This window comes from Drosophila pseudoobscura, chromosome X (genome assembly GCF_009870125.1).
Source record: "Drosophila pseudoobscura strain MV-25-SWS-2005 chromosome X, UCI_Dpse_MV25, whole genome shotgun sequence".
Taxonomy (NCBI): Eukaryota; Metazoa; Arthropoda; class Insecta; order Diptera; family Drosophilidae; genus Drosophila; species Drosophila pseudoobscura.
In genome coordinates this window covers 53,412,455-53,440,335 of record NC_046683.1, presented here as the reverse complement: position 1 = coordinate 53,440,335, position 27,881 = coordinate 53,412,455, and the positions used below count along the sequence as shown (strand labels likewise).

At 48.3% G+C, this 27,881-nt stretch overlaps 6 protein-coding genes across 9 annotated transcripts; 4 read left to right on the top strand and 2 right to left on the bottom strand.

Moving 5' to 3' along the window:
• Nucleotides 1-1,029: 1,029 nt before the first annotated feature.
• On the top strand, nucleotides 1,030-4,043 carry LOC4813864 (tetratricopeptide repeat protein 27). The gene is made up of 4 exons (XM_001353929.4): nucleotides 1,030-1,371; nucleotides 1,431-1,798; nucleotides 1,852-2,369; nucleotides 2,430-4,043. Exons 1-4 carry the CDS (start codon nucleotides 1,305-1,307, stop codon nucleotides 3,892-3,894), a joined length of 2,418 nt encoding a protein of 805 aa, XP_001353965.3. The 5' UTR covers nucleotides 1,030-1,304; the 3' UTR covers nucleotides 3,895-4,043.
• Nucleotides 3,890-5,349, bottom strand: Wdr92 (WD repeat domain 92). The gene is made up of 2 exons (XM_001353928.3): nucleotides 4,967-5,349; nucleotides 3,890-4,905 (listed from the first exon to the last, which is right to left on the bottom strand). The coding sequence occupies exons 1-2, from the start codon at nucleotides 5,239-5,241 to the stop codon at nucleotides 4,053-4,055; spliced, it is 1,128 nt and encodes a 375-aa protein (XP_001353964.2). The 5' UTR covers nucleotides 5,242-5,349; the 3' UTR covers nucleotides 3,890-4,052.
• Nucleotides 5,350-6,560: 1,211 nt separating this feature from the next.
• On the top strand, nucleotides 6,561-14,013 carry Prestin (solute carrier family 26 member prestin). Of its 2 annotated transcripts, none has more exons than XM_015187867.2 (6): nucleotides 6,561-6,719; nucleotides 10,766-11,172; nucleotides 11,232-11,931; nucleotides 12,005-12,748; nucleotides 12,823-12,971; nucleotides 13,038-14,013. In XM_015187867.2, the coding sequence occupies exons 2-6, from the start codon at nucleotides 11,147-11,149 to the stop codon at nucleotides 13,627-13,629; spliced, it is 2,211 nt and encodes a 736-aa protein (XP_015043353.2). In that variant the 5' UTR covers nucleotides 6,561-6,719; nucleotides 10,766-11,146; the 3' UTR covers nucleotides 13,630-14,013. The 2 variants fall into 2 exon arrangements, with proteins under 2 accessions (XP_015043353.2, XP_001353963.4); XM_001353927.4 differs by lacking the exon at nucleotides 6,561-6,719 and adding an exon at nucleotides 10,587-10,610.
• Nucleotides 14,014-16,739: 2,726 nt separating this feature from the next.
• On the top strand, nucleotides 16,740-20,705 carry Tsp74F (Tetraspanin 74F). 2 transcript variants are annotated; one of them, XM_015187866.2, is made up of 8 exons: nucleotides 16,740-16,920; nucleotides 17,638-17,840; nucleotides 19,141-19,236; nucleotides 19,301-19,387; nucleotides 19,438-19,629; nucleotides 19,761-19,856; nucleotides 19,918-20,214; nucleotides 20,287-20,705. In XM_015187866.2, exons 4-8 carry the CDS (start codon nucleotides 19,310-19,312, stop codon nucleotides 20,332-20,334), a joined length of 711 nt encoding a protein of 236 aa, XP_015043352.1. In that variant the 5' UTR covers nucleotides 16,740-16,920; nucleotides 17,638-17,840; nucleotides 19,141-19,236; nucleotides 19,301-19,309; the 3' UTR covers nucleotides 20,335-20,705. The 2 variants fall into 2 exon arrangements, with proteins under 2 accessions (XP_015043352.1, XP_001353962.1); XM_001353926.4 differs by lacking the exon at nucleotides 19,141-19,236.
• A 1,297-nt stretch (nucleotides 20,706-22,002) lies between these two features.
• LOC6900794 (arylsulfatase B) lies at nucleotides 22,003-25,470 on the bottom strand. 2 transcript variants are annotated; one of them, XM_015187865.2, is made up of 6 exons: nucleotides 25,381-25,470; nucleotides 23,933-24,096; nucleotides 23,713-23,872; nucleotides 23,166-23,651; nucleotides 22,953-23,110; nucleotides 22,003-22,898 (listed from the first exon to the last, which is right to left on the bottom strand). In XM_015187865.2, exons 2-6 carry the CDS (start codon nucleotides 24,044-24,046, stop codon nucleotides 22,083-22,085), a joined length of 1,734 nt encoding a protein of 577 aa, XP_015043351.2. In that variant the 5' UTR covers nucleotides 24,047-24,096; nucleotides 25,381-25,470; the 3' UTR covers nucleotides 22,003-22,082. The 2 variants fall into 2 exon arrangements, with proteins under 2 accessions (XP_015043351.2, XP_002135153.2); XM_002135117.3 differs by having other exon boundaries at nucleotides 23,933-24,085.
• Nucleotides 25,471-26,355: 885 nt separating this feature from the next.
• LOC6900793 (uncharacterized) lies at nucleotides 26,356-27,025 on the top strand. The gene has a single exon (XM_002135116.3). It carries the CDS (start codon nucleotides 26,395-26,397, stop codon nucleotides 26,953-26,955), a length of 561 nt encoding a protein of 186 aa, XP_002135152.1. The 5' UTR covers nucleotides 26,356-26,394; the 3' UTR covers nucleotides 26,956-27,025.
• Nucleotides 27,026-27,881: the final 856 nt, after the last annotated feature.

Genomic DNA, 27,881 nt, shown 5'->3' with positions numbered 1-27,881 from the left:
CCTCCCCCCACCCAACGGCAGCTATAAAAATACCGTTTATCAGAGGCACCAGCAGGGCACCAATACAGGCGGCTTCTGGCAAACTGTGCTATCGAATTTCACCGGAATCTGCAAAGTATCTGATAGATACGATTTCTTTTGTTTTCCCCCATTAACTGTACTGCGTTCTGTGCTGCCCCGTGGCGCTGTTTGCCGCTGCTCCCTCGCAGCCGTCTACGAAGGCGATGGATGGATGGCAATCGACGACCTTGACCGTGAAATTTAAATTTAGAAGCTACGGCGACGGCGGCTGAGACGTAAAAAAATTAAATACCAAAGAGCTTTCCGACCGCCACCATCTGTGTGTGTGTGTGTGTGCGTTCGTAATTAGTACACAAAAAAAAAGCTGCGCTCTGTCACAGGTATTCCGTGGCACCACCCCACCCCCCGCTGTCGACACCACGGGATACAGATTCAAAGGAACTTCGCCAATTTGGCGCGCATGTGACTTGTGTAAATATTTATGTGGATTTCTTGGGATATTTCGGGGAATTATTTTTATATGCACAAGACGCCGGGCGATTTAATTGAAATTTGAACTTGCGTGTCGGCGCCGCCGTGACTTGTGCAATCATGCAAATTGTTCTAATTATATGAAATTGGGTGAAGCTGGCAAGTGCTATTCTATAAATAAACATAATTGCTCTGAACTGTTTGAAAATGGCGCCAAACGAGAGCCAGTGCTGTCTGGTGTTGAGTAACTATTTCGGGTGGTAGCAATCGATATATCGATAAGCACAAAAATAATGCAATGGCCATAGAGATGGTCGTTTCTGCTCTCTGTTCACGAACAGCGACAGACTCGTTGAAGGATATTATACATAAATTATGGCCTATACCTTACAGCCAGTTGATCATAAAACACAATTTGAGCTTTTATCTAAGTCCTTCAATTTGATTTAAACGTGCCACGACTTTATTTGCTCTTATTTTCGCTGTTCCAAAATTCGATAGTTCCTGGCAGCCGTGACCAGTGACTGTAAAAATACACGTGACTAGCAACAGGTGAGCAAACGGGGGCCATCACTAATAAACAAGTACCGCAAATGAAACATTTTTCTAGAAACAACGATTTAAATCGTATTTTTCACAGTAATACCGCCATTGCATGAAGTGAAAAAGTCAATTGGAACTCATTTGAGGCATACCTGAACACAGAAAGCCAAAAGCGAGCCGATAGTGGCCGCCTTGGGTTAGCACGTGGAGCACGTATGGGAAGAGTTTTTCGTTTATCCGATACGTTTATTAATTGAATTCAAACGAAAATGTTAGAGGACAACACATTTAGTGAATATTATTTATGCAACTTCAACGATGCCGTGCCACTGGATGGTGAGTATTCCTTCCCCAAAGGAGCCTGCTAATATTAATGGCCACTTCCCCACCTAAAGATTTGCCGGCCGATGAGCAACTGCGCCAGTTATGGACCGGCCCAGAGCTGTGGACAGTGGAGGACATACGGCAGATCATCACCAACTGGCGGGAAAGGGATTCCCACATTAAGGAGACTTCCACGCAGCTACTCAACAGCTTCCTGCGTCTGTTCTTCGCGTTTGTGCAGAACAATTGCACGGGACCCTTTGACAAAGTCGCCGACTGCCAGAAAATGCTGAGCCAACTGCAGTTGGAGGCATTTGCGCCGCAGGAGCAGCTGAAGGCCAGCGGCGAGGAGTTGAATCCCAACGTCAAGACGGGCGAACTGCTGGTTGTGGCCAGGGAAATACTGCGCGACTTGTTGGAAGCTTATCCAGACTCAAAGGTAAGCAAACAGACTGTGCTTTCTGTCAGACGATGATCCCAATCCTTCTTTAGGTCCTCGCCGTGTGGAATATACGGCTGATTTGCCAGCATCAGCTTATCATGGACGACCTGGCCGCCTCCCTCTACGAGCAGTTCAAGGCGGGAGCTGTAGTACTGCGGCCCCAAGCGAAGCACTTTTCCAGCAGGGAACTGCAGTCTCTGCTGCTGCTGGAGCTGGCCAATGGCTACCTGCTGTTCCATCGCTCCGAAATGGCCTCCCAAGTGCTGGATGAGCTCTGCTCGCACCTCCAGGTGGAACTGAAGGTCGAGGGTTTGCTGGGAGTGCGCACAAAGTTCCAGCAGAAGCCCCTGCCCCAGCTCTGCCTGAAAGTGGAGCAGCTGTCGGAGCTGACGGAGGCCAGCAGCCCTGCCCTGCCTGCGGCTGCCGAGACCAACAGGCAGACAAAGCTGCCCAAGCTGCTGCTCCTGGAGGATGATACACGACTGGAGCGAATACGCTTCATTGAGCCAAAGGACAATGATGTCATGACTTTGCCCAGCGTCCTGCAGGCCCTCGTCCTGGCCAAGGTGTGAGTAGACAATCAATACGACAAGATATGGCTTCTCTTAATCCCTGATTTCTTTCACAGAAAACAGTTGAAGCGCTCGCAGCCGAAGGACCGCCTGGCAGATGAGCAGCTGGAGCCGTACACCCAGACGTTGCTCTACCAGGAGCACGGACCCCTTCAGGTGCGCCAGGCAGCCTTGCTCCTGAACTGCCTGCAGGAGTCTAACCAGCGCCGGACTGTCGAGCGCAGCTGGAAGCAGTGCGAGGAGTGCGTCAAGCTGTTGGACCACAGCGAAGAGCAGCAGTCGCTGAGATCTAGGCTGTCGTATGGATTCGCGGCCCACCTCCAGCCCATCTGGCAAGTTCAGCTTCAGCTGGTGGATCTCCTGCGGTCCCTGGGAATGACCAAGACAGCTCTCGACATTTGCCTGAAGATTCAGGCCTGGCAGCAGGTGATTGACTGCTACACCAGTCTGGAGCTGCGGCACAAGGCGGCGGAGATCATACGGCAGGAGCTGGAGAAGAAGCCCACGGCGCTGCTCTACTGCCTACTGGGCGACGCCATCGATGACCCGCAGTGCTACGAGCAGGCCTGGCTGCATTCCAAGAAGACGAGCAGCAAGGCCCAGTCCTACTGGGGAAACTACTTCTACAGAAAGGCGGAATATGCCCAGGCCCTGGAGCACTATCAGCTGTCGCTGGAGATCAATACGCTGCAGGAGTCGACGCTCCTGCGCTGCGGCTATTCCGCGATGCAGCTGGAGAAGTGGGAGGCGGCCGTTAAGTCCTACCTGGCCTACACCCACCTGGAAGCCAACGGTTTCGAGTCGTGGAACAATCTGGCCAAGGCCCTGATCAACCTGGGCGACAAGCAGCGGGCGCACCGTGTGCTGGGCGAGGCCCTCAAGTGCAACTACAGCAACTGGAAGGTGTGGGAGAACTACATGCTGGTGGCCGTGGACACCTGCCACTGGGACGATGCCATGCGAGGCTACCAGCGTCTGTCCGAGCTGAAGCAGCACTACCTCGACCAGGAAGTGCTCGCGAGAATCGTCTACGGCATAGCCAAGCAGCATCAGGAAGGACCCAGCCAGCTCCTAATCAAGAGGGTTGTCCAGCTCCTCGGCCAGCAGTGCATCCAGCACGGCAACGAGCCCCTGGTCTGGGAGCTGGCTGCCGTGGTGGCCGCCACACCGCTGAAGAAGGCCGAGCGGCTGGTCAAGTCGTATCGGGCCTACACGGCCAAGCATTCGGGATGGGAGGTCAAGGCAGAGCATGCCCAGAAAGCTCTGGATCTGTGCCTGGAGGTGGCCGAGCTGTCTCTGGCGGCGGTCCAGGAGCATGCCGCCGACGAGAGCGAAGTCATGATCACATCCACACTAAACTCGGCCCGACTTTCCGGTACATCCTGTCTGAACGCCCTGCGGCGCGCCATCAACGTCAATGTGCCGCCCGAGCAGCAGGAGAAGGCGGACCAACTGGACAAACGGATCGCAGATCTAACCCAAGTGGTGCAGCAGCGAATGAACACGCAACGGTCGGTTTAGCCGGACTCTGAACTATATTTAGTGTTTATTAGTTGTACATGATAATTGTGTATTTGAAGGACTCGTTGGGCGTCAGCTAAGTGTGGCATGGGCTACCGTGTTGTGTTGAAGTGTCGAAAAGTAAAAGAAACAAAAGGATCACAACTAAATGAACGGGTTTAAAGGACGTTCAGCTTGGTGCTGATCAGCACTCGAACGCTCTGATCGAAGGCCCCACAGACGGCGAGGCCCAGCTTGTCCGGATGCCAGTCGAAGCAGTGCACCGGCTGGGAGCTCAATGTGGCCGCACTGATCATGTGCAGAGTGCCAGCCACGCCCGTTTTGGTGCCGTCAGCGTCCACGACGACTCTCTTGTCGGGATACTCGTACTGCCAGAGGCGTATGGAGCCAGTGCCACCGCCAGTGAGGAAGACATCGCGATTCTGTGGCAAATGACGAGCCACCCAGACAGTCGCTTTGGGGCCGCTGATGACACCGTTTGTGCCCACACTACGGCCGGCGTTGCGCTCCTCGACATAGCTGAATCCCTTGGTCGGATGCTGGTGGCGCATATCGTAGACCAGGAGGCCTCCCTCCAGCGTGGTTACGGCCAGTTTATTCATCGGTATGTCGCGGCGATCAAACTCGAGGCCACAAATGCCATTCTTCATGGACGCCTCCCAGCGCACGGAGAGCGTACGGAGGTCGAAGAGCTTCAGGTCCCCGTTGTCATAGCCAGCCGCTACCATGCGCTCCTCCGAGTTGAAGGTATTGCCGAAGGCCACTGCCCAGCAGTCGCGCCGGCCGCTGCTCTGATTGATGCCGTCCCCCATTTGCGGTGGCGGTGAGATGTCCACTACAGGAGACTGTCCCTGTCGTATGTCCCACACCTTGACGGCGCCATCACGGCTGCCGGTCACGATTTCGGGGGCTCCACAGTCGAGCTGATTACCGCCAATGGCATCGATGGTGTTGATGATGGCCGTGTGGGCCTTAACATTGTACACCGGCAGGTCGGGACGCTCCATATCGCTGAAAAATACCCTGATGGATGAACAGATCTAGCAATGGCTGTGGCCCCTGTTATTCTTACAGCACTTGCAGCCTCCCCTCGAAGTCTCCAATGGCAATGTGACGGTTTCGCAGCGAGGAAGCCCCGAAAGTGCCGCACTTGAAGGCCACCTTCTTCTCCACAGTCTTCACCTTGACCAGCTGGTCCTCGTTCAGCTCGTAGATGTCCATAATGCCATGGCTGTTCGCCTTTGAGCCGAGCACCACAAACTTGGCCGAGAGCGGAATCCACTTCGTGTCGTACACCGTGTAGTTAACGGACGCGTTCAAGTGCTCAATCAATTGGGGCTTGTCCATTTTGTTGGCTTTCTAGTTCAAGCAGAGCCTGATTATGAAATCTGAACGGAATTTCACAAACAACTTGTTTAAAATGCGTTTCCATAGTTCCGACGTGCCGGCAAGTGAGAGTTTTCGATATATTATTAGATTACTTATCGATAGTTCTCACACGCTGATTTCGGGGCACAATTTGGGTACTCCTGAAACACATTTCTATTCGCTATGGATTCACGTGGATGAGCTTTTCCAAATAGCATTGCACTGCTCATATTCGTGCGAAGACAGAGACAGCTGGGAAGAGAAAATTAGGGAGACACGTGTCCCGGCTATCAATCGAAGAACTGAGACAGTATTTGTTTTCCAGCACACAGCCAGCAATCGATAGTTTCTGCCGCAGCGCTACTTCCAGCTCTACATATATTTCTCTCGCTCTCTCAGATGGCTCTCATATGCGCGGACTGTCGGAAGAAGGAATATCCCAATAATACTGGAAATTAACAGGACATTTAATGTGTATGCTGCTCATTTGATTTTAAATTTTTATTTTGTATGAATACCGTCTCATCAAAAAATATTTTTGAAGGAAACAGGACCGGTTCGTTCCCGAAGCTTTCATAGATAAGCGTTGCGTGTCCGTTTCAGGAATCGCCATAATAAAATATCGATAGCAGGGGATATTTTCGACGGCGTACAGACTTCGCATACGCATTTCGCATGCGATATTTTGCAGTACTGTGCAATAAATGAAATATAAAAATCGCAAACATCGCATGTGAATTTCCTTTCTGTTTTAATATGTGTTATCGGCAGCGCTCAAAAATAACAACAAAAGGCAGAGCAGCTGTGACGGCGTCGAAAGCTCCCCGTGAAAAGCTTTGATGGTCTCCAATTGGACGCTCGCAAGCTCAGTGTCGTGTCGCACTCATTTTGGGGCCGTTGGTTTTCCGGGTGTGTGTTTCCCTCTAGCGCGTGCATCTGTTTTTGGCGCTCGACCCCAGCAGCAAGCAGCAGGCAAGGCAGCAACAACGACACCACAAACTCGTACGTACATACGTGTGTCGCAAGAGTCGCTTTTCTCGGCAATAAACAAAAACAAAAACAATAGCCAGCAGCAAGCAGAAAGCAGCAACATTCATCGGGCGGTTGAATAAGTAGAAATAACAAAATAAAAGAATACAAATAACGGAATTGCTTGAAAGCACGCCAACGCCAGCAGAAAATATAATAATTAGCTTTAATCTGTTGGCTTTTAACATTTTTTTTTATATGTGATAATTATGAAACAAAAAGTTCTTAAAGTTAGCAAAGGATTGTGAAAAGTGTTAATCAAATATTTTAGTGGCAACAAGTTGAAGGTGACAACAATCGACCACGCGAATACCCAGCAACTAAAAAAAAATAAAATAAACATACATACAACCACAAAGGCAGCGTATTTGGCAAATGCATCGAATGCCAAACCAACCAAAATTTCATTTACGAGTTGTTTCCGTAAGGTAAAAAACACCAAAGATTCCTACATTGCGGTCTATTGGCAGGGGCAGGGACTGGGGGCAGGGGCTGGGCTGGCGCTGGGGTTCATTTCTGAACTCTTGTCTCTGCGCCCTCTTTCGATTTCTTGTCAATTTAGGCCAATCAAATTAATTGTACATTTTGCTCAGCTTTTTCAACGCCTTTATTGTTTTCATTTGCTTGGCGGCACTGCCCGCTCCCCCTTCTTTTTTTTTGCTCTCTTTTGAACCGTCTTTCGTTGGGGTGCATTCGCACTCGAGTCTGATTGGGAGGTCTATTTGTTGCTGTTGCTGCATTCCCTTTCATACATACCACATACATACATACATATGCTATATGCTATATGGTATATGCTATGTGCTTGTTTCTGTCGTTCTTCCCGCTTCGATGGTCTGATCTGATCTGTCGATGCTGCCTTCTCTTCTAGCTTCTTTATGAACTTTCAATATTTGCACAGAGGAGTGGTGGATACTCGTGATTGAGGCCGAGATCGTGATGATTGCATTGCCAATCAGAGATTCATATATTTTTAGTCTAGAGAGTTCTATTGACTTTGCGGGGGTGATCAGATCGTGATCAAACAACAACACGAGCTCCAAACGAGCTTCGGCTTCTGCCATTCGCTTCTAGAATTCAACTTTCTCTTGAATTAATTTTTATTTTTATTGTATGTTTTTTTTTGCCAGAAAAAGTGCATAAGCCATTAAACTGTCAACCTGTTGATTTATCAGCTGATTATTCGATGTATGTACATATATGTATGTGTGTGTGTGTGTGTGTGTGTGTCTTATCAACATTTGCCATTATCGGAGTGCAAAAAACCCCAACCCCTGCGTTACACCTGTTGTGCCACCGTTTTTATGAGAGTTTCGTTTCGAGTAAAGATTGTATGGTGCCTGATAACATGAGGAAAAGCTCAAACATTCTATTGAACGCTGCTCCAATTTCATATTTCATGTGTGTCTGTGTGTGTGTGTGTGTGTGTGTGTGGAATGCGTGCGTGCGCAAGTGGCAAATACCCTACCCATACCCTGCCCCCCACTCAGCAAGCTATAGAAAATAAATAAATGCCGCCATCGCCACCAATCGAAATCTAAACAAAGAGTTATCAAAAAAATCTGCCAACTGTGGCACAACAGAACTTCCCCTACCCCCTTCCCCCTTCCCCCATCCGTATGAAACAAAGTATCAAAGTCCGAGCCCACCCCCGCACCCATATCCGAACGGGATACGACACGGAAACACTACACTGTGCAAAAACAATCCAAAGTACGACTGAATCGAAGATGATAAGACTTTGAACCGAATCGGAAACCGAGTCCCCGACCGAACAATAAATACAATAAAATACCTACAATATTGTACACGTATGCCTGTATGTGTGCCAGCTGGTATGTACATATGTACGTGTTACCAGAGCGGTTCATAACTTATCGCTTCAGCTACTGCTTGAACTATGCAAAGCGTTACGGCTATGTTGATCATACCTGACTCATTGCCAGCCCGCTTTGAGTAGAAACTGAGTCAGAACCGCATTTAGAAGACAACGCATCCCTAATCAAACCCAAACACGGCTCTTGTTTGGTCTACACTCTCTGTTTGACTTTTCTTATTATATTATTTTATTTTATTTGGCCAAGTAGTACGTACACATAAAAAGCTCGCGTGCCCCCATAAATAACCAGCCAAGAGGTGGGCAAATATTTGACTCCCCTCCACTCCCCTCCGCTCTACGGTCTCTTATGTCCATCAGCGTTTATCAGATCAACCTGCAGCATCCACTGAAAAATAAATACGGAATAAGAGCCCCAGAGATCACACAAATAAAGGCCCCAGCTCCATAATTAGTTTTCTTTATTCCATTGTGCAGAACAGACGCGTGTTTCCAACTCCCATCGAGAGAGAGAGCGAGAGAGAGAGAGAGAGAGACTCAATCAACATGATTGAAGTGCGTGTACCATCTGAAAACCCCCTCCGCCACTTGCGTTGCGACTTTGTCTGGTGTCTATCTGTCTATGACGTGATTGGGCTTACGTAATCACTAATGTGATATCAATTTTCCACGCCTGAACGGCCGGGAACGGTGTGCGGTGCGGTGCGGTGCGGTGCGGTGCGGCTTAGTGCAGCCATGTGAAGGCCACTCGAGACCTGATAAGGACAAGGGCCGCCCACTCAATCATTCGACACCCGTTTTTGGGGGTGCGGGTTGCCCCTCCCCAGTGGACAAGTAAGGATGAGCCACGTGATCTCCTGGCTCTGATGGTTTCTGGCTGGAATCCCTCTCAATCGGATCTCTTGCGGGTTTTTGCCTCTGTTGCGGAGGCCAAAAACATTGATTAATCAGCGGCGATGGAAATGTTTGTGCCCCGCGCTGATAAGCGGACGACACTTTTGATAAGCAGCCGAAAAAGAAAAAAAAACACCCCGACAGCTGTCTGACAATAGTGAAACGCTTTATCCAGCCATCCCTCCCTGCTCCGCCGGCCTGGTCATGTGAGGGCCGTTCCATAGGCGGCTAAGGCCCGATCCCGTTTTTTGCAATTTATTTTAACAATCGAACCGGTTCGCTGGCAGAACTAATGGCGGTCCGTCCACCAGGGGCATCCCAATTAAGCCGGCTTCAAGGTGTTGCCTCTATACATACACACACCTGTGCATAGTACCCGTAATCGTGTTAGTATGCACGTATATTTTATGGATTTAGTATTTGTCGTCAAGTTCTAAAAGCGAGACAGGGACAGAGATAGAGAGAGAGATAGAGTTAGAGGGGGCACTGATGGCATTTGTACTCTCTAAATTCCAGGCTTATCCATTTCCCCCCCAAAGCTCCTGAGTGGATCCTTTGGGGGAATGTAGTTTTTCCCACTCAATGGCAATCGTTTCATTCAAAGCCAACCCTCATTTGAATTGTAAATTTGCGGCACTTGCAATGTCAACGACTTGCCATAAAATCCGCCATGATCTGGCGATTGATTCTCTGTTCTCCAAGTAGTTTGGTTTATATATATATTGTATTTGAAAGCGCTGAGCTTGACATTGCGGTCGAGTCCCCCCCCCAACGGGTTTTGGGAGCTCAAAAGCTTTCAACTACGGGTTTATGTATGTGGATCCGGCTTAAAAAGTTGCTTTTCTTGGGATATATTTTGTCGAAAACTGTGTCAGTGGGTAAAGGGAATTTCAGGGGTTTATACATGGCTTTCCAATGTCTTTTGTCCAAGAATCCATTCGATTCATAGACAAGAGCCATTCCATGCCATGGGTTTGGCTGTTTCCTTAACCAGCCTTTAGCTATTTGCTGATTATAAACCATTTTCAACTGTAAAGTGTATGAGCCAACTCAGACATTTGCCATAAAAGTAATCCACCATTAACCGATTACTGTAGGTGCTTATGGCTTGGGCCAACAAAGGCAACAGCACAGCAAACAATCGTGTACTTCGTATACATATGTACATGTATGTACTTTATTGAGCATTTAGCGGTCATTTGGCTTTCGCTAGGGAGTTGGCCGGACATCTTCAGCACAGAACAGAACAGAAAGGAACAGAACAGAACAGAACAGAACAGAATAGAACAGACGTCAATAGAACTATGCGCAATCAGAATATGAGTACGATCACAATAGAGATAACCGTTGTGCGAATTGGCGGAGAATTGTTCGTGGGGACTCATCATGTTGATCAAATGATTTCATCAATTAGCATTCGGCCATTATATCTGAAACTGGGCATCGGTTCGGGTGGGAACAATGGTTTCTATTTGAAGATCGGTCAGCTCTGATGTGTGATCGATGTTTCAGTTGCTTTCCGTCTGTGATAAGCTCAACAACCCCCCAGTTCCGTACCGTAACCGAACCCGTAACCGGACCATTGAAGGTGATGCTAATTGCTGGTTCGTGGCGGTTATCTAACTGGAAAAGGAGTGCTTTGGCCAGTGAAATAGTTCTAGTACTATCTCATGATTTACTTTGATTGCTGGGCGATCCATTGAAATGTAGAATTGAATGTAGATTGGATTTTTTTCTTTTTAGAAACCCAAAAATCATATAAAAGCAACGGGCAGAGAGGCCTGGAAGCGTTTAAAAGACTTGCACGATCGCCAGCAAAGACGACGTCGACCCCCACCAAACCACGAGGATAGTCCCAGCCAATATACGAGCATCAACAGCGAAGACATTGGCACATTGTTGCTACCCATATCTAAGAGGAGAATCCCACCAACTGGAGCCGACTCGGAGGACCCAGAAGACTCAGAGGAAGAGACCCACTGTGACGCCGTATTCCACCTGAGACAGTCGCAATTTCAGCGAGATCTACGCATCCATCCCTACACAGACACCAATGTGGCACGTGGCGGCGGCGGTGGCAAACAGAGAGACGTCCAAGAAGTAGCAGAAGATACAGCAGCCATCATGCCGACTGATACAGAGAGCCAAGAGTGAGTAAGGGCAAACAGAGCCTAGATAACCGAGCACTAAACATTCCTGATCCTTGCAGAACCAAGCCCCTGAACAACAACAACACAAATGGAAACGGAAGTGGAAATGGAAGCGGAAACGGAGGTAGCGGTGGCAGCGGCAGCGGCAGCGGCAATGGCAATGGGAGCACACAAAGTAAACCAAAAATCCAGCCAAAGTACAGCATCCATCGGGATGTGCTCACCCACGAGGTGGTCATCAAGGAGACGGGCTATGCGGCCCGCGACAAGAGCATACCCTCGTCGCTGCGCAGCTGCTGGCAGAGCTGGAGCTTCTTTGCGCTCTTCACGGGCGTGATACCCATCCTGCAGTGGCTGCCCAAGTACTCGCCACGGCGGGACCTGGCCGGCGACGTCATCGCCGGCTTCACGGTGGCTATTATGAACATCCCGCATGGCATGGCCTACGGCATCCTGGCCGGAGTATCAGCCGGCAATGGCCTGTATATGGCCGTGTTTCCGGTGCTGGTCTATCTGCTGCTGGGCACGTCCAAGCACATATCGATTGGCACCTTTGCGGTGGCCAGCATGATGACCCTCAAGGTCGTGCAGACATACGCCACTGTCGACTCCACTCATCCGGTTGCGGCCAATCTAACTGCGACAGCGGACACCCTGCTGCTGGCCAACGGCACGGCGGCGAGTCTCACGCCGCCGGCGGATGTGATCACGAACCTGGAGGTGGTCACATCCCTGGCCCTGGCCGTGGGTATTGTAAATGTGAGCACAGCCCTCTGACCCCCCTTCTAGGGTCTTCTGGGAACGTACTGATTCGCTGATTGGTTTCTTTCAGCTGCTGATGGCCTTCCTAAGACTGGGCACCCTGGCCTCCCTGCTGAGCGATCCGCTGGTGAATGGCTTCACGACGGCAGCCGCCTGTCATGTGGTCACGGCGCAGCTGAAGGATGTGTTGGGCATCGAGGTGGATCGGTACAAGGGCGCCTTCAAGATCGTGTACACGCTGATCGACGTGATCAAGAGCGTGCCGCAGACGAACCTGGTGAACTTTGGCTTCTGCGTGGCCGTGATCATCTTCATGGCGGTCTGCAACGAGATCCTGAAGCCGTTCCTGAGCAAGCGCTGTCGTCTGCCGCTGCCCGCCGAGCTGATAGCCGTGATCGGCGGCACCCTGATCTCCAAGTGCTTCGATCTGCAGCCGCAGTTCAATGTGCAGCTGGTGGGAGTGATACCCAGCGGCTTGCCGGAGCCCGTTCTGCCCCGGCTCGACCTGGTGCCGAAGGTGGCCCTCGACTCGATTGCCATTGCCGTCGTCACCTACTCGATCATCATGTCCATGGGCCTCACATTCGCCCGGAAGCACGGCTACGAGGTGCGGGCCAACCAGGAGCTCTTCGCCATGGGCATTGGCAACATTGTGGGCGGCTGCTTCTCCTGCATACCCATGGCCTGTTCGCTCTCGCGATCGGTCATCCAGGACCAGACGGGCGGCGTCTCGCAGATAGCTTCCCTGATATCCGCCTCCCTGGTGGTGGTCACCCTCATGTGGATCGGGCCCTTCTTCAGCGATCTGCCAAGGGTAAGCCATATGTTCTTCAATCTCCACTTGAGGATGTTTAACCGAATGTGGTCTGTCTTTCCCCCTCCCGCCAGTGCGTTCTGGCTGGTGTCATCATCGTGGCCCTGAAGCCGATGTTTATGCAGGCCAGGGAGCTGAAGAAGTTCTCCAAGCAGGGCAAGCTGGAGATGTTCACCTGGATATCCACCTTCCTCTGCGTGGTGCTCATCGACATAGACATTGGGTAGGTCACTCCATCACGGATAGACTCTGGTAGCCTTCTTAACATTGCGGGCTTTGCTTTTTACAGCCTGCTGATCGGCATCTGCATCTCCCTGCTGGCGCTGTACATCAAGGGCCTGAAGCCGTACTCCTGTCTGCTGGGCTACATGCCCGAGGCGCCCGGTATCTACATGGACCTCAACCAGCACCGCAACGCCATGCAGGTACCTGAGACGCGGATCTACCGCTACAGCGGATCCCTCAACTTTGCCACCAGTCTGTTCTTCCGTCGGTCGCTGTACGAGGCGGTCGGCCTGGACAAGATGCCGCTCAGCAGCCCGAGTCCCAGCAAGGGGGGAGGCAGCAAGGCCAGCTACTCGCCGGTGTCGCAAAACGGGGGCAAGGCCAACAATGGCCAGCTCGTGGAGGCCTCGAGCATGTTCAAGATCCTCATTCTGGACTTCTCCATGCTGGGCCACATAGACGTGGCCGGCTGCCGCACGCTCAGCGACCTGAGCAAGGAGTTGAAGGTGCGCGGTGCTCGTCTCCTGCTCGCCAGCCCCGTGGATCGGGTATACGACACTCTGGTGCACAGCATGGCCCTCAGCGAGGGCCCCTTCGAGATTTTTCCCACCCTGCACGATTGCGTCGAGTATGCCAATTCCTGTCGAACTGCGTGAGGGGGGTGAGCAGAGCGGGGAGCAGCACGCGTTTTGTGATATGTCCAAGTGATAGCTTGTGAATCGTAGCACCAAAACCCTTTCCTAGCCGCTAAGTAATATTTTAAAACTGAATGCAAACTAAAGTTGCCGTCTACAATCAACCGGATTAGTCGTAAGTTCGCGTAAGTGCCTCCTCAAAGAGTTTACAACAACATCAACAACAATTAACCCAAACGCCGGATACAATAACAGATTTTGTACTTAAAGTCAGGGCAACCGAAGACACGATCAATTTATTTATTGATTTTGCAATGCAATTTGTACCAAAATAAACACACAACTAGATCGTAAGGATATGTAAATTGTACATAAAATATGAGAACTGAGAATTGTTATCATTTACACTCATGTCTCTTGTTTTGTTCCCCCCAAGGGGAGGCCTTGTCTCTGAAAGGATAAGCCGTCGCAGGAAAATTGGGCACACATTTGAACTTCGCGCCCACATGGATGCGATCGATAACACATAAGTAACTATCGATTAGGGGAAATAATCGTGCTGAATTGTGGCATACTTTTGGGCGGATCGGACAATTATTAAGTGTCGCTGGGGGTTTATTTAATGTGGGCGCGGCATGTCTGTTCGTGATCGGAAAAGTCCTGCCCATCGATTGGCAGCAGAAGAATCAAAAATCATCATTAAATCGTGATTTTTATGCTGATCGACAGTGTGGATCCTTACGATCTTGGGAAAGTATGTCTCTTCCCCGATCTGGGCCTTGGATCTTGGTTGTACAAATTATTAAAAAAATGTTTTCTGTTCTTCCGCATGGCTATACATATATCGGCTTTTGGGCGGCCAATCTAGACCTGGCACATCATTTCGTGATCGGGAGAGTCCTGCCAATCGATTGGCACCCGTCAGGACTTAATTGCATCAAAAGCCAAGGATAGTAATGCCCTTGCTGGACATGTTTTCGCACCACTTAACTGCGATCCACGACGACTGGTCCAACGCTTCCACGAGAGCGGAGCGTGCGCGCCCACCGACTCACCGGCCATGGCGTGGATTCGATCCAGTGGCGGAAATACCTGGATCGAGATCTATATATCTGTAGAGAGAATTTTGAGCTGCTGCCTGACACATCGCCACGTACAATCGATGGAGCTGACACCGACACCGACACCGACACGCAGCAATTAGCAGCCACATGACTAAAGTCAAATTTATTTTTCGGCTTCTTGTTTACCCAAAATACACGTAAATGTGGGATGGCATGGGATGGGAGGAGTGGAATGCCCCAAACGGCGGCAAATAGGTAAAACAATTGTTCGACTTGGCCACTGATTAGCCATTAAAGAGACCCCGGGCCGAGGCCAAAAAGTGCACTTGGAAAACCTACAATTTGTACACACGGACACGGGTAGTACATGAGAACAATTAGAGGGCTTTGGCTGGCTTCAGATCTGAGAGTCGGTTGCCTTTTGCGGTTGTCCACCAAAATCACGGACACTCGAAGGCTGTCGCCCGAAAACCGATTTGGATTCGAGCTTACGAGACATCCAATGACATCTGAAAATGGATCGTACATCTATCGTAAGAGATGCAGCACTGATCCCTGGTCAAATAATGCATTTTCTTAAACTATAATCTGTGTATTCCCAGCAAAAGTTTTACCTGCAGCTGTTGAGAATTACACATACATACTTATTGGCAAGATGTTTTCCAGCGATCTGTCTCTCATTAGCATCCTAATGGAATATGTTAATGATAAGATCAAGATCATTGAATGGCTGGAATGTGAGTGTAACCAATTAAACCCTAACCATACCTGACTGAAATAATGATTAAATTATATTTGCTGTGTCCCTGTTTAATTCGAAAAACCACTAGAGAATCATCCACAAATTTTCGGTTGTTCTAGAATAATCATTTTAAGTGCTACAATTTAACGCCTTTGACGCCTGTCACCTTCGGCGAGCTCAACGAGGCTTTCCACAGGCCCCCCACCCCACCCCAACCCATCCCCTGTCCTCCCCTCTAGCGTACATTAATCACTAAATTGACTTGCTTAAAATGATATTAAGAATTCATGGCGCCTTGAGCACTTGATCTACTCGCAGCCCCAGTCCAACGGAGAACGGGGGGAGGGGAGAGCGATATGATATTTTTGTGAAATATTTTGTATGGTTTCGAGGGGCTTGCATATGGGGAAATTGATTTTATAGCCTCTATAAAACGCAAAAGGTTCCCACAGCGAGTGTACAAGATGCAAAATCAACAGCCAGTGTAATTGTTTTTCATTTTTCATTATTTGTTGTTGTTGTTGTTGTATTATTTATATCTACGAGTATTTTTTTTTTTTGTCATGCCAGTTGTCTGACGGTTGGTGAGAGCGTGGGGGAGCCTGAGTTAGTGTTAACACAGCCATAAAAGTGCTAAACAACCCAACAATTTGCCAGAGAAAACCGAAATAAATTGAGCACTTTTCAGCCTTTTCAGCCGTTTCAGCCTCGCCCTCGGATCGGGAGGGGGGGGGGGGGGGGAGATACTTATTTGCTTATCGGCAGCCAACTTTGACCTTAGCTTTACAAAATTACTTCACTCGACGCCAAACTGTTTGGGAAACCAATTTGTTTGGCTAACAACAGAATTAAGCTGCTAATTGCCGAAGGTTGAACTCCGACGGCAGGAATTACAAAATACAATCCATAGAGGAAAATGCTGTGCCACCGATATATCCCGGAGTCCCGAGACATTCCTTTGTACAGCGAATATTAATATCACATTTTTTTTTGCAAATTTCCCCCCCCCCCCCCCCCCCCCAAACAAGCAAACGGAACAAAGAGTAGAGCTGTGCGGGTACCGAAGGAGAGCGGGGGGGGGGCAAGCCGATCCGCAGCCGAAGTATTTGCGGTTTGTAAGCTCTCCCTCACTCCCTCACTCCCTCTCTCCCTCCCTATCAGTGTTTCTGCTTTTGCCTCTCTCACGCCTCTCGGTTGGGCACCTGCAATGCAAAGCCCCCGAAAATCGTCAGCTCGGATCGCATTGTTGTAATACCCGGAGACAAGCCGAGACGACGGCCCCAACAACGAAACTCTTTGTGAGCGAAACTAATAAAAAACCGATCGCCCCAACTGTTCCCACAACCAGTTTCAAGCGAACGCTCGTGCGGTGGAGTCGAGCTCGTCCCCACATCTCTGTCCGTCTCCGTCTCTGTCTCCGTCTCCGTCTCTGGCACCGTCCCCCATATAGCCCAGTTCCCAGCTCCGCTATCCACTGGAAATATACAAAAATAAATCAACTTAAAAGTGAGTTCAGCTTTGGAAAAGTGTTCCGTGCCGTCCCGAGGACCGTGATCCTCCACCCACTGTGTGTCGGAAAAGGATATTTCTCCGATTCCGATTCCGATCCCATTCCGATCCGATCCGGGACTGTGACTGTGACGTAACTCGAAAAGCAAAGTCGAAAGCGAAACGAGAAAAAAAGCCGTTTGCCATGGGAGAACTGCAATTGACAATACCACCAGAAACAACAACAACAACAACAACAACAACCAAAACCACAACAACAACAACAACAATCGCATAAAAACTCAATAGCAATTATCAACTGAGCCTCGCAGCGAATGCAAGAAACCTGTATGGAAAAAGTTTAATAAAATAGTCAATACATTGTATGAAAAACATTAAAAATAATCTTTTTTGCTGTAAAGCTGTGGAGCTGCAGCCGTCGACATCCAAATAAAACACCGAATAGTTAATAAACAAATATTGAGACACGCGAAAAAAAAGCACATATGTACATTTTAGCAGCTATCGATTAAATTGTTATGAAACTATAGCTCACGAATCGCAAACAAAACTATGAAAAAATGTAGAAAGTAAAACCAACAATGGCCTCACGAATTCGGCATACCCTTGAAACCAAAGCCCCCCAAAAACAGCAACAAAAACTTTTGCAATAGTTTAGAGAATAATATTTAAAGCTTATTTCCATTTCCATTCCTATTTCTTGATCTTTTGTAGCCCAGAGACCAGTCCTAAGACTTTCTGTGCAGTCAAGTGCAACCGAAAATAGTTTGTTTTTAACTGTCTTTCGGCTGGGCTTTCTGTCCCGCCTCGAGCCAAACAATTAAGAGGCAATTTACATAGGCAAAACCTGTAAAAGGAAAACCGCCAAAATTGGTTACCTAACGAAAACTTCGTTTGTGCTACGGGAAGGCAACAAAGTAAGTACAAACTATAGTGCTCTGATGTTTTCATGTGTGTGTAAATAAAAACAGCGAAAGTTGGGGACAGTAAAGCCTAGAAATAGTCCTGAAAGGGCAAGCGAAGAAGCGCTACACTTCTTCGAGTATAGATCCATCGAAACCCCTTATTATTCCCAGTACCAGGCCTCAACGGTATCTATTCTGCCTCAGAATAACCCAAGTGGAGATGGTCTTTTCCTTGACCATCTCCTCATAATTATCACTAGCTACATTGTAGAATAATTCCCCTCCTTCAAACATTTTCCGTTGGTAAGTGTTCTATTATGATGTGTAGCACGTAGAACTGGACAATTACCATAAACCTAATTGGTTTTTGTTTATAAGCAGGAGATACTACCATACAACGCCCCATCATTAATGGCGACTTTCAGATGACTCGCCTGTCATCCCAGGCACGATTCTCTCCACGATGATAGCGACTAATAACAAATACGAGTACTCGTACTCGTACTCGTACTCGAACTCGCACTCGCACTCGCTGAGAATATTCAGACAGTGTGAGAACATTTTTTTAATAACCCCGCAATTACCTGACGAACTCTAGTGTGAGGCTTACTTGGGTTTTCGAAATGAGATGTCGTTTGCTGGATAGTAATGGGGTGGAGACTGATCGCTCAGAGTGGCCTGCAATTATTTGTACTTTTAATTTGCATTTAGAACATGATTCAGAGATGCTATCCCACGCGAGGCTTTTGGGGAGGCACTCGTAAATCGTAAATAAGCTACTCTAATTAGCCAGCCAAGCAGCCATTTTGGGCTGCGACAGGGGATTACTTTGATTAATTTTGGAGCCTTGTCTCGGGGCTAATTGCCGGGGGGTATTCGTCATGGAATCGCCTCCGAAGCAAACCTCTGAAGCGAGCCACTGCCACTGCGGTGGCTCTGTAACCAACCAAGTGGCGGCTCTCCGAAAGCCATAACTGACAAAGCCCACAAAACGTTAACAACAACACAGCCGCCATAATGAACGGTTGTCTAGCGCATTGCGTTGGTTTCGTCGACGCGCCGACTCCGAATGTGGGTCATGGTTAAGTGTACTTCGGTCGCGTCTCTGCCTCGGACAAGACACTGCCGGAGCCGGAGCTCGAAGCTCGAAGCTGGTGCTGCGCATGCGCCGCTCGTTTTACTGGGAGATGAGACATAGACCAGAGACAGGCGGTACGATAGTTACTGTTAGTTCGATACTAAGAATGGCCATCATTAATCCAATGTAATATAACACAAATATCTGTTATCCGTATATCCTTCTACCATTTAGAGCCGCCACGCCTTCTAGAACATCCGCATATCCCTACATTCCAATTCATTTGCATCATCATCCATTCTACATCGGATCAATCGCCTTAAGACAAACGTAAACCCATCTGCAGCCATTCTGCTGGATAGAATTTATAGCTTTACCTCTCGAACCTCCACAGGACGACGACATGGGCTTCAGCTCGCGCATGGACTGCTGCGGGCAGTTCGTCAAGTACAGTCTTTTCATAGCCAATTTTGTCATATTCGTAAGTATCCTCTGGGTCTCCTCCGATCAGTAGTAATATCATATCCTTAGGTGGGTGGCGCCATTGTCTTCTGCCTGACGCTGTGGACACTGGTGGATCGGAGTTTTGTCAATGAGCTCCTGGGCACGAATCTGTTTTCCGGAGCCGTCTACGTCCTGCTGGTTACATCGGTCATCATTTGTCTGGTCTCGTTCTTGGGCTGTGTAGGCGCCGGCAAAGAGGTCAAATGCTTGCTCCTAACGGTGAGTAATGTCTTTGAATACATACGAGGTATTCAGTACCTTGTTAAGGGACATCCCTTGGCTTGCCCTGCTGTACTGTGAAGCAACGTACATTTAGCATCCAATTGAAACATCTCGCGTTACATTTTCAGTATTTCATAATCGTGGCTCTGGTTTTCGTCACTATGCTAATTGGCGGCGTCTTGGGCTATGTGTTCCGCGAACGGGTGCAGCAGACCATGCGGCAGGTAAGGCAGATCGATCCATCGATCATGTGCAGTCGCATGTAACAGCGTTTTCCGTTTGCAGGAAATGCGCTCCACCATGGCTCTGTATGGCAGTCGACGTGAGATTACCCAGGCCTGGGACCTCACCCAGGAGCGGCTGCAGTGCTGCGGCGTGGACACGTGGCACGACTGGAATCGGTATGGGCCCGTGCCCGAGTCCTGCTGCCAGGAGCTGTTCGGCGGACAGCGCAAGGAGTGCACCATCTTCCCAACAATCACGAACCTGTACAATCAGGGCTGCCTCTATGTGACGACCAATTTCATTCGTGATCATGCAGCGGTCATTGGTGGCACCTCCATAGCGGTGGCTATTCTTATGGTGAGTCAATGACCCCCCCTTTCCCCTGTCTTTGTGCCTTTGTTAACGTTATTTTCCGTTCGTTTTTCGTAGATTTTTGGCATGATATTCTCTTGTCTACTATTCAATATGATTGAATAGCGCCAAAGAGATCGGCGAGGAGTTGCAGCTGCAAGAGCAAGTGCCCCCAGTCCGGAGGAGACCCACTTTTGAATGTACGAGTATTCAAATAGAATATCTATACTAGGAGTATTATCCGAGTGTACGAGTAGAGTATGATACGTTGGACTGGACTGGACTGCATTACATTCCACTCCATTCCATTCCAACTGTCCGTTCCGTTTGTATTATGTATGTAAATACGAGTTTAGATACGCATATCTAGTGAGTATTCATGTTGTAATCGATTGTATTTGTTATCATCTGTTGCACTATTTTGTATTATTTTTTTTTTATTAGCCCTAAGTTGCCGAACTAAAATGCAAAATGCAAAATGCAAATGTTACGATTAAGTATTTTTTTGCTATTGCCAATAGAGAATTTATTTGTTCTATTGTCTATTATTGTTTCCAATAAAATTATTGGAAAATATTTAACTTCAATTGAATGGAAAGTCATAAAAAAAAAACGTAAGAGCATGTCCTTGAGAGTAACAAAAAACAGTATGCAGAACAGAACAGATTGCAGAAAAACAGTAAGGAAACAGTCTCTTCTCTCTCTTACCTTTTGGCCCATAATCTTGAGCAGCTACGTTTTCCCGGCGGCATTTGCTGTTCCTTTCCCGCACACATGAGAACGCGATTGACGATTCCGAACGCACGATCTACGCAGCGAACCCGCAAACGAATCCGAACGATCCAAGAAAATAAGGTGAGGCGTTTGAGGCATTTCAGATGTGAAGTTCGAGCGGACGCACTAAACGTGAGAGAGTCAGACCTGCAAGATTTGGAATGCCTCACCTTACAAATGGCACAATTATTGGCACAATTGAACCGGCGGGCGCTCACTTGCCCTAATTTACGCACTTTTCCTTTGCCTCCTTCTTCGCCTCCGCCCTAGATCCAGCCAGCGCCGCTTTGTTGGCTTTTTGGACATTTTTCATGTTGACACTTTTCTACACAGCGGCGATACACTTAAACCGTTTGGTTTTCCACTATTTTCCGGCTTTTCACGGTCCGAATCGCGGAGCAAGCTTGGACTACCGGCCGCCGGGTGAAAAATTAATGCGAGAGCGGCAGAAGCGAGAGCGGCAGCGGCAGCGGCAGCGGCAGCGGCAGAAGTGAGAGCATTGCTTCCATGCTCTCCTACGACGAGGACCGAATTGCCTCTCCCACTCTCTCTTCAGCGTCTTTTGCTTATTGCTGGCTTATCTCTGCTCCTTGTCTTCGCCCTCTCCTTCTGCAAAGAGAGATCGAAAGTGTGTGGTTGTGTCTCCTGTTGGTGGGAGTGAGACGAGGGGGTGCGCGGTGTGGGTGCGGCTAAGTACTCGCGCATTCCTTCTTTTCATCCTCATTTTCGCACATTCCTACAAATGAAGTTGTTGTCAGAGTCCAGGGCACCTGGGGCTCCAGGACGTTCCACAACGTAGCCACGCCCCAGATCACAGCCCCCAATGAATTTGGTAAGAGCAGATACGTAGCATATGTGATTTTTTACGGTTAAATTGAGCAAATAGATGGCATACCTTTGGGGGTATGTCAATTAAACCAAAAATATGCTTTATTTTTAATCTATTGTTCGGCTAAAAATTATAGATTAAAAATCATAATTAAATTAGCAATATTCCCTCCCAATCAAAACAAAATTAAATTCTCTTTATTTTCAATTGCAAGAAAAACGCAGTTTTATTTTTCATTAAGTATAAGAAAAGTATAAAAAAAATAATTTAACTAACAAAAACTATAAACAATATTAAAGAGGCAGAGCCAGAGCCAAGGACCCGAAGGCGGCAAAGCGGCGGCACTGGAGCCCGGCAACGTGTTGTTCCACCATTCCCAGTGGCCGTCGTGGAGCGCAGGATCGGCGCGAACATCCGCTCGGGGAACTCTGGCGCTGGGCAATGCCGTGAGACGGAGCTCCTCGACCTCCTGGGCGAGCAACTGCAGCTGGAGGGGGTACAGGTTGGCCAGGTTGTAGCGCTCACACGGGTCATTGGCCAGGTCGAAGAGGCAGGCAGCCTTGAGGGGCTCGCACAGGTAGACGGGATCCTCGGGATCCCGCTCCTGTATGGGGCATCGCTGGGTGGCCTCGTCCCGCATCTGCCGGATGCGGTCGTCAGTCGGAGCCACACTTCCCAGGACAGCCTGCACCTCCGAGGCCCGCACCAGCTGGCCGTAGTCCCTACTGTTCGGATCCTCCTCGCCGTCCTCCAGCTCACCCAGCCAGTGGTCGTACCGCCCCTCGAAGCTGCTCCCGTTGACGTACTTGAGCGTGTCCTGCGTGTACGAAGAGTAGCCGAAGACGTCGTCTAGCACGTGCAGCAGATTCCGGGGCTGGGGCTGTGCGCTGGCGCTTAGCGAGGGCCACAGGTTGAGTCCGTCCAGCCGGAGATCCGATGGCAGAGACACTCCGGCCGCTGCCGCCAGGGTAGGCAGCCAGTCGATGGCGTGGATCGCCTGGTTGGACACGTAGCCACGCTGCTGCAGCAACGGGCTCCAGAGCGCACCAACCGATCGAATGCCACCCTCCCAGGGGGATTCCTTTTGCTACTCGGAAAGACATCTTTTAGCCCAGAAAAAGAGTAAAGATAGAGCACTTACCCCACGGAAGGGATAGTTGGAGCCAGCATTGGAGTGAATGCCCACAGTGGGCGCTCCGTTGTCCGAGTAGAGCAGAACGATGCTGTTGTTCAGCATCCCATTGTCCGCCAGGGCACGCATCGTCTGGCCAACGCTCTTGTCCAGACTCGAGATCATGCCTAGCCAGAAGAAACCTCTATTCATGGCCTCTTTTGGGTGCGGGACAGGACTTACCCGCATACGTGCGACGCTTTGGATCTCGAATGTGCGCAAACTTGGCCACCTCATCCTCGGGCGCCTGCATGGGATTGTCCTCGTTGCCCGTGTGCACTGCCAGGTGGCTGAGGACCATGAAGAGCGGGCGATTCTTGTCGTGCCGCTCGATTACCTTCCTGGCCTCTGTCGTAAACGCCTCCGTGGCATACGTGCCCTCTGCCTCACGGCAGGGCTCCAGGTCCCGCCTGAAGTCCAGGCCCGTCGAGTAGTTCCTGTCTAGCATCCGCACGGTTTGGTCATAGTAGTCCATGTAGCCATTGTAGTACCCAAAGTGGTGGTCAAAGCCGCGCATTGTCGGCGTCAGGTCCTTCCGCCAGAAGCCCAGGTGCCACTTGCCCACCAGGTGAGTGGCGTAGCCGGCATCGCGGAAGAGCTCCGGCATGAGACGCTCCTGCCTGGGCAGACCCCAGGGCTCGTCGGTGACGATCACAAAGTGCTGCATTCCTGGGCAAGGAGTAACCATTATCGTACTTGTGGAAGCCTTACAGTCCCTCTTGCAGCTCACCCGTGTGGATGGGATACTTTCCGGTCAGCAGGGTGGCCCTGGAGGGCGTACACAGGTTGGGCACATAGTGTCGATTCAGCAGGATCCCATTGTAGGCCAAGGCATCTATATTCGGTGTCAGGATCTGGTTCGAGCCATGGAAGCTCACATCGTTGAAACCCTACAGAGACAATCCTTTTATTGGTTCGAACTTTGAATGAATCGAGTAGGAGTAGCTTACCATATCATCAATCAGTATGATTATGATATTTGGCTTGGCGGATGCCTCGCCCTCTCCATGGCAACCACTAATTGCAACACTCAGTGAGAGTAGGACAGGAAGTAGTAGATTCATGTTTGGGGAATAGGCTACAGATTCCCGATTAAGTCTGCTCTAAAAAAGAACTGCCAAGAGCTTGTTGTTAAGAGTGTTAATGATACTATCATTGATCCTAAGAGACCAGACCAGTGTACATATGTGTCTGGCATCTGGCATCTGGCATCTACAGGTGTTCCTACTACTCCTCGTCCAGCACTGACCTCCTCCAGCACCGTGTTGTATGGCCGACAAGTTCGTTAAACCATTCAAGCGATTGTTTAATGCTTTGTTGTCTTTTTGCAACAATTGTTAAACAGTTATATAAAACACACGGCACAGCACGGCAAATACACACCCGTACTTCACTTCACTTTGCCTTGCTTATGGTTATGGGAAGCGTAATTTATTTTTATCTGGATAAAAGTGGGCTTTAATTGTCGCAATAGCCCATAAACACCATGAACCAGCATGGCAATAATGAAATCTGGCCCAAAGGCCTTAAACCTAAGCCCCATTTAACGCTAGTGAGTCTGTAGCCTGTCGCATTTGCGGCATTTGCCAGTATTGTGTTGTATATAATTTGGATAGAAGTCTAAACTGTCATGCGAATTCTTTGGGAAATTATCAGTCACGACCTGCGGACTGTGACTGAGAAAGGCAACGCCCAGCGGCGTGACTGTCGACCTTCGGACGCTCGTTACTACTAAGTGGCCAATGGGATCAATGGGAAAATCAGGACTAGTTTATGAGCAATCAATGGAAAAGTTCTTCCAGCGTAGTCCCCCCCTCTAGCCACCAACGCTAATCCTATCCAAAAACTGGTTTGGATCCACGAGATGCATCCACAGGCCAGATGCATCTCGGTCTCTGGCCCCGAGAGGACTTTTGCTTGTGACAGTGTGTCAGTCGAGCGACTGTGGTATGTGGTATTGAATATTCAGCCACAACTCACGTTAGTTAGGCGATTTACAATGCACCATTATAATGTTGCCCAATCTGGTGGCATTATGCAAGACCCCAAGAGAGAGAGATTATATAAGGAAACGTGTGGAAAACCGCGAGGCATTTGGAAAACTGTCATCTTCAAATGCCAAATATGGGAGGTATGTTTTGTTTAGCAATCTCAGAGATTGATTCATCTAAAAAAGCCCTTTCTATGATATAAGAATCCATTCAACATGTCAGGGTTCATTTCAGAAAGATATGGATCATTTTAGAGATCATTTTTGTAACTCTGTTGAGGGGCCAGCCACTTTTCACACTGTTCTAACGAAACTCTCGAGTATAGTCTCTCAAAGTCTTTAACCGAAACACTGAAAGCACTTTTCCACTCCACTTAGTACGTTGGCAGTGGTCGCAGTCGCACCCACCCTCCGGTAACAGCTTTGTGCTTGGAGCTATAGAGGTGACCAGATCTCCGATGGTCTGGTTGGATCCTTCCCGCTGCAGCTGCTCCGATCGACTAAGCGGCACGCTGGCTGCTGGCGCTTTTAAGTGACAACCTTTCCCCACCCCCCTTCCGACGCTCCACCTCTCTGACGTCACGAATCGTGCGCGAAAAATAAACGTATGAAAACGAAAACACACAGACCCATAAAAGCCAAAAGCCAAAAGCAAAAGTCAAAAGCAAAACTTGTTTTTGCAAAAGCAAAAGTGAACAATACAAAAGCGAGCAAAGACAAACTTTGAGAGAGAGAGAGCGAGAGAGAGAAAGGGGAGAGAGAGAGCCTATGACTATCCCGTTATATGTAGCTCTCATGCCGGCACATTGACATTGGTCAGGGTCTCGTGCTCTGGTGCTCTGATAAGCGGTGATAACATACAAACAGGTTTTTCGCTCTAATTGAATTGATTAGTACTAGCATATATATACATATATATATCTATATATATATTTCGCTTGATACGGCTTCGGCCCCGCCAATTTGAATGCCAAGCTTGGAAGGTTGTCTAATTTGCATTACTCGTGATATTATCGTTCATAGGAGATGACTGTAGAATGGAGATATAATCCGGATTTGTTTAAAAAACATATGCGAAAAGGCGATCAAAGGTAATCCCATAGGGGATCAAAGATGAGGAGGAATACGTTGCTTTGGTAATATTTAAGATATCTTTTGCATTTCTATTTTCCTGGAAATCGCCAAAAAATACCCATGAAGTGAGCTTATCAGAGTAGTGCCACCTCTAAGTTACAAGTCCATCGAAAAATCACCGACTATCTAATCGTATCACTCAAGCAACCCCCGAGTCTGAATGATTTACAATCAGCCTTATCGAAAATTTGGCCAGATTTGCCCTCCGTCCGGCGCTCTGGGGAGAGCCCTATAAGAACCGGCAGCAGAGGTCCAAATGGCCAGAGCACCTCAGACAACAGTTGAACCATGTACTCCGCAAAGAAGTCTGCCGTTCTGGCCCTGATGCTCGTCCAGCTGGTGGGCCTCATTCAAGGCGGATCCTACAGCTATGAGGACACGTGGGTGTACATGTATTCGAATACTGACTTCCCCGACAACGCTGTCCTCGGAGGCCTCGATTCCGAAGGTTACTACAACTATGTGGGACGTGTGGTGTACAGCTCCAACATCCTTCCTGCCCGAGTGGTTCCAGAGCTGAACAAGGCCTCCTACAACACGGACACCATTGGTTCCCAGACCAAAGCCTATGAGGTGCTCGTGTCCAACGCCACCGTCCGGTACCACTGGCAGCACAGCTTCGACGGCTTCCTGGAGAAAAGCGCCGTATCCGTGGGAACTGACGCCAGCAACGACCGAGTCTACATCTGTCGCTTCAGGACGGACGAGGGACTCCTCGTGGGCACTCTCTTACTTGGCAAGCGCGTCTGCATCGTGAAGATCGACGAGAAGCCACTGAGGACATCCGACAAGTACGAGATCCTGATTAGGGAACGCAAGGCGGCACAGTTAATTCCATTCGGTGTTTGAATCGAAGCAGGAACGTGTTAAAACAAATTTATTAAATGCAAATAAAATCATATATATATATGTATTTAAATTATTTATACAATTTATTGAGAGCATGCCCAATGGCATCCAATATTTTAAATGGAAAGATTTCGGACTTGCCAAGTTCAAAAGTTCTTCTTACTATTTCCACTTCTTCAATTGTTTTCCACATCTTCAATGAGGGGGCAGAGAATTAATTCTGAAATGAGAGCCCACGAGTACCTATACATTGAAGAAACCTCTACCTAAGGGCATAATGAAAAGCAAACCGATTTGGCTTTGATTAGATTTATTTTCGGTAGTAATCGGTTCGTTCGTAATAGGTCATTTCAAGGTGGATATAGAACATACCAATGCACGTCGAGAGAAAAAAGCCTCGAAAATGTATGATAATAGACTTTTTCGGAGAGTCGAAATCGTAAAAGAAAGTTTCTGCCCTTAGATTTTGACAATAATGTAAAGATATGGGATTTAAATACATTGCACATTTAAAATAAATATATTTTTATTTAAATTGAAATAAATTTTCTTTATATTTAAAGAAAATCTATTTTATGCATAGATTTTATGTTAAATAAATGAATAAACTAAATATTAATATCATATTTAAATTCAAAATTTTTCATATTTATATCCTTGTATTATAACATCTTAAAATTAATATAGTTGTTACAGAAGAGAAATTACATTTCTGTAATTAATCTTTTAATAAAAATAGATGCTACTTTCAAAGGGAGCTTTCACTATAATATATGTATTGTAAAATAATTGACTTCATTTCAATTAATAATCCTAAGGGTTCCTGACAATTCCACATGAAGTCGTCACATCTTAAAAATAGCTCAGAGTACCATTAATTAGAAATCCATCGAAAAATCACCGACTATCTAATCATATCACTCAAG

Excerpts from the sequence above, each read along its gene's own strand:
- LOC4813864 (XM_001353929.4), top strand. The coding sequence starts at position 1,305 with ATGTTAGAGGACAACACATTTAGTGAATATTATTTATGCAACTTCAAC. Across the intron at positions 1,372-1,430 it reads CGATGCCGTGCCACTGGATG|ATTTGCCGGCCGATGAGCAA; the intron begins GTGAGTATTCCT and ends CCCCACCTAAAG. Across the intron at positions 2,370-2,429 it reads GCCCTCGTCCTGGCCAAGGT|AAAACAGTTGAAGCGCTCGC; the intron begins GTGAGTAGACAA and ends TTTCTTTCACAG.
- Wdr92 (XM_001353928.3), bottom strand. The coding sequence starts at position 5,241 with ATGGACAAGCCCCAATTGATTGAGCACTTGAACGCGTCCGTTAACTAC. Across the intron at positions 4,906-4,966 it reads GAGGGGAGGCTGCAAGTGCT|CGATATGGAGCGTCCCGACC; the intron begins GTAAGAATAACA and ends GGTATTTTTCAG.
- Prestin (XM_015187867.2), top strand. The coding sequence starts at position 11,147 with ATGCCGACTGATACAGAGAGCCAAGA. Across the intron at positions 11,932-12,004 it reads TGGCCGTGGGTATTGTAAAT|CTGCTGATGGCCTTCCTAAG; the intron begins GTGAGCACAGCC and ends GGTTTCTTTCAG. Across the intron at positions 12,972-13,037 it reads CTCATCGACATAGACATTGG|CCTGCTGATCGGCATCTGCA; the intron begins GTAGGTCACTCC and ends TGCTTTTTACAG.
- Tsp74F (XM_001353926.4), top strand. The coding sequence starts at position 19,310 with ATGGGCTTCAGCTCGCGCATGGACTGCTGCGGGCAGTTCGTCAAGTAC. Across the intron at positions 19,630-19,760 it reads TCAAATGCTTGCTCCTAACG|TATTTCATAATCGTGGCTCT; the intron begins GTGAGTAATGTC and ends TTACATTTTCAG. Across the intron at positions 20,215-20,286 it reads TAGCGGTGGCTATTCTTATG|ATTTTTGGCATGATATTCTC; the intron begins GTGAGTCAATGA and ends CGTTTTTCGTAG.
- LOC6900794 (XM_015187865.2), bottom strand. The coding sequence starts at position 24,046 with ATGAATCTACTACTTCCTGTCCTACTCTCACTGAGTGTTGCAATTAGT. Across the intron at positions 23,873-23,932 it reads TCATACTGATTGATGATATG|GGTTTCAACGATGTGAGCTT; the intron begins GTAAGCTACTCC and ends TTGTCTCTGTAG. Across the intron at positions 22,899-22,952 it reads CCAACTATCCCTTCCGTGGG|CAAAAGGAATCCCCCTGGGA; the intron begins GTAAGTGCTCTA and ends CTTTCCGAGTAG.
- LOC6900793 (XM_002135116.3), top strand. The coding sequence starts at position 26,395 with ATGTACTCCGCAAAGAAGTCTGCCGTTCTGGCCCTGATGCTCGTCCAG.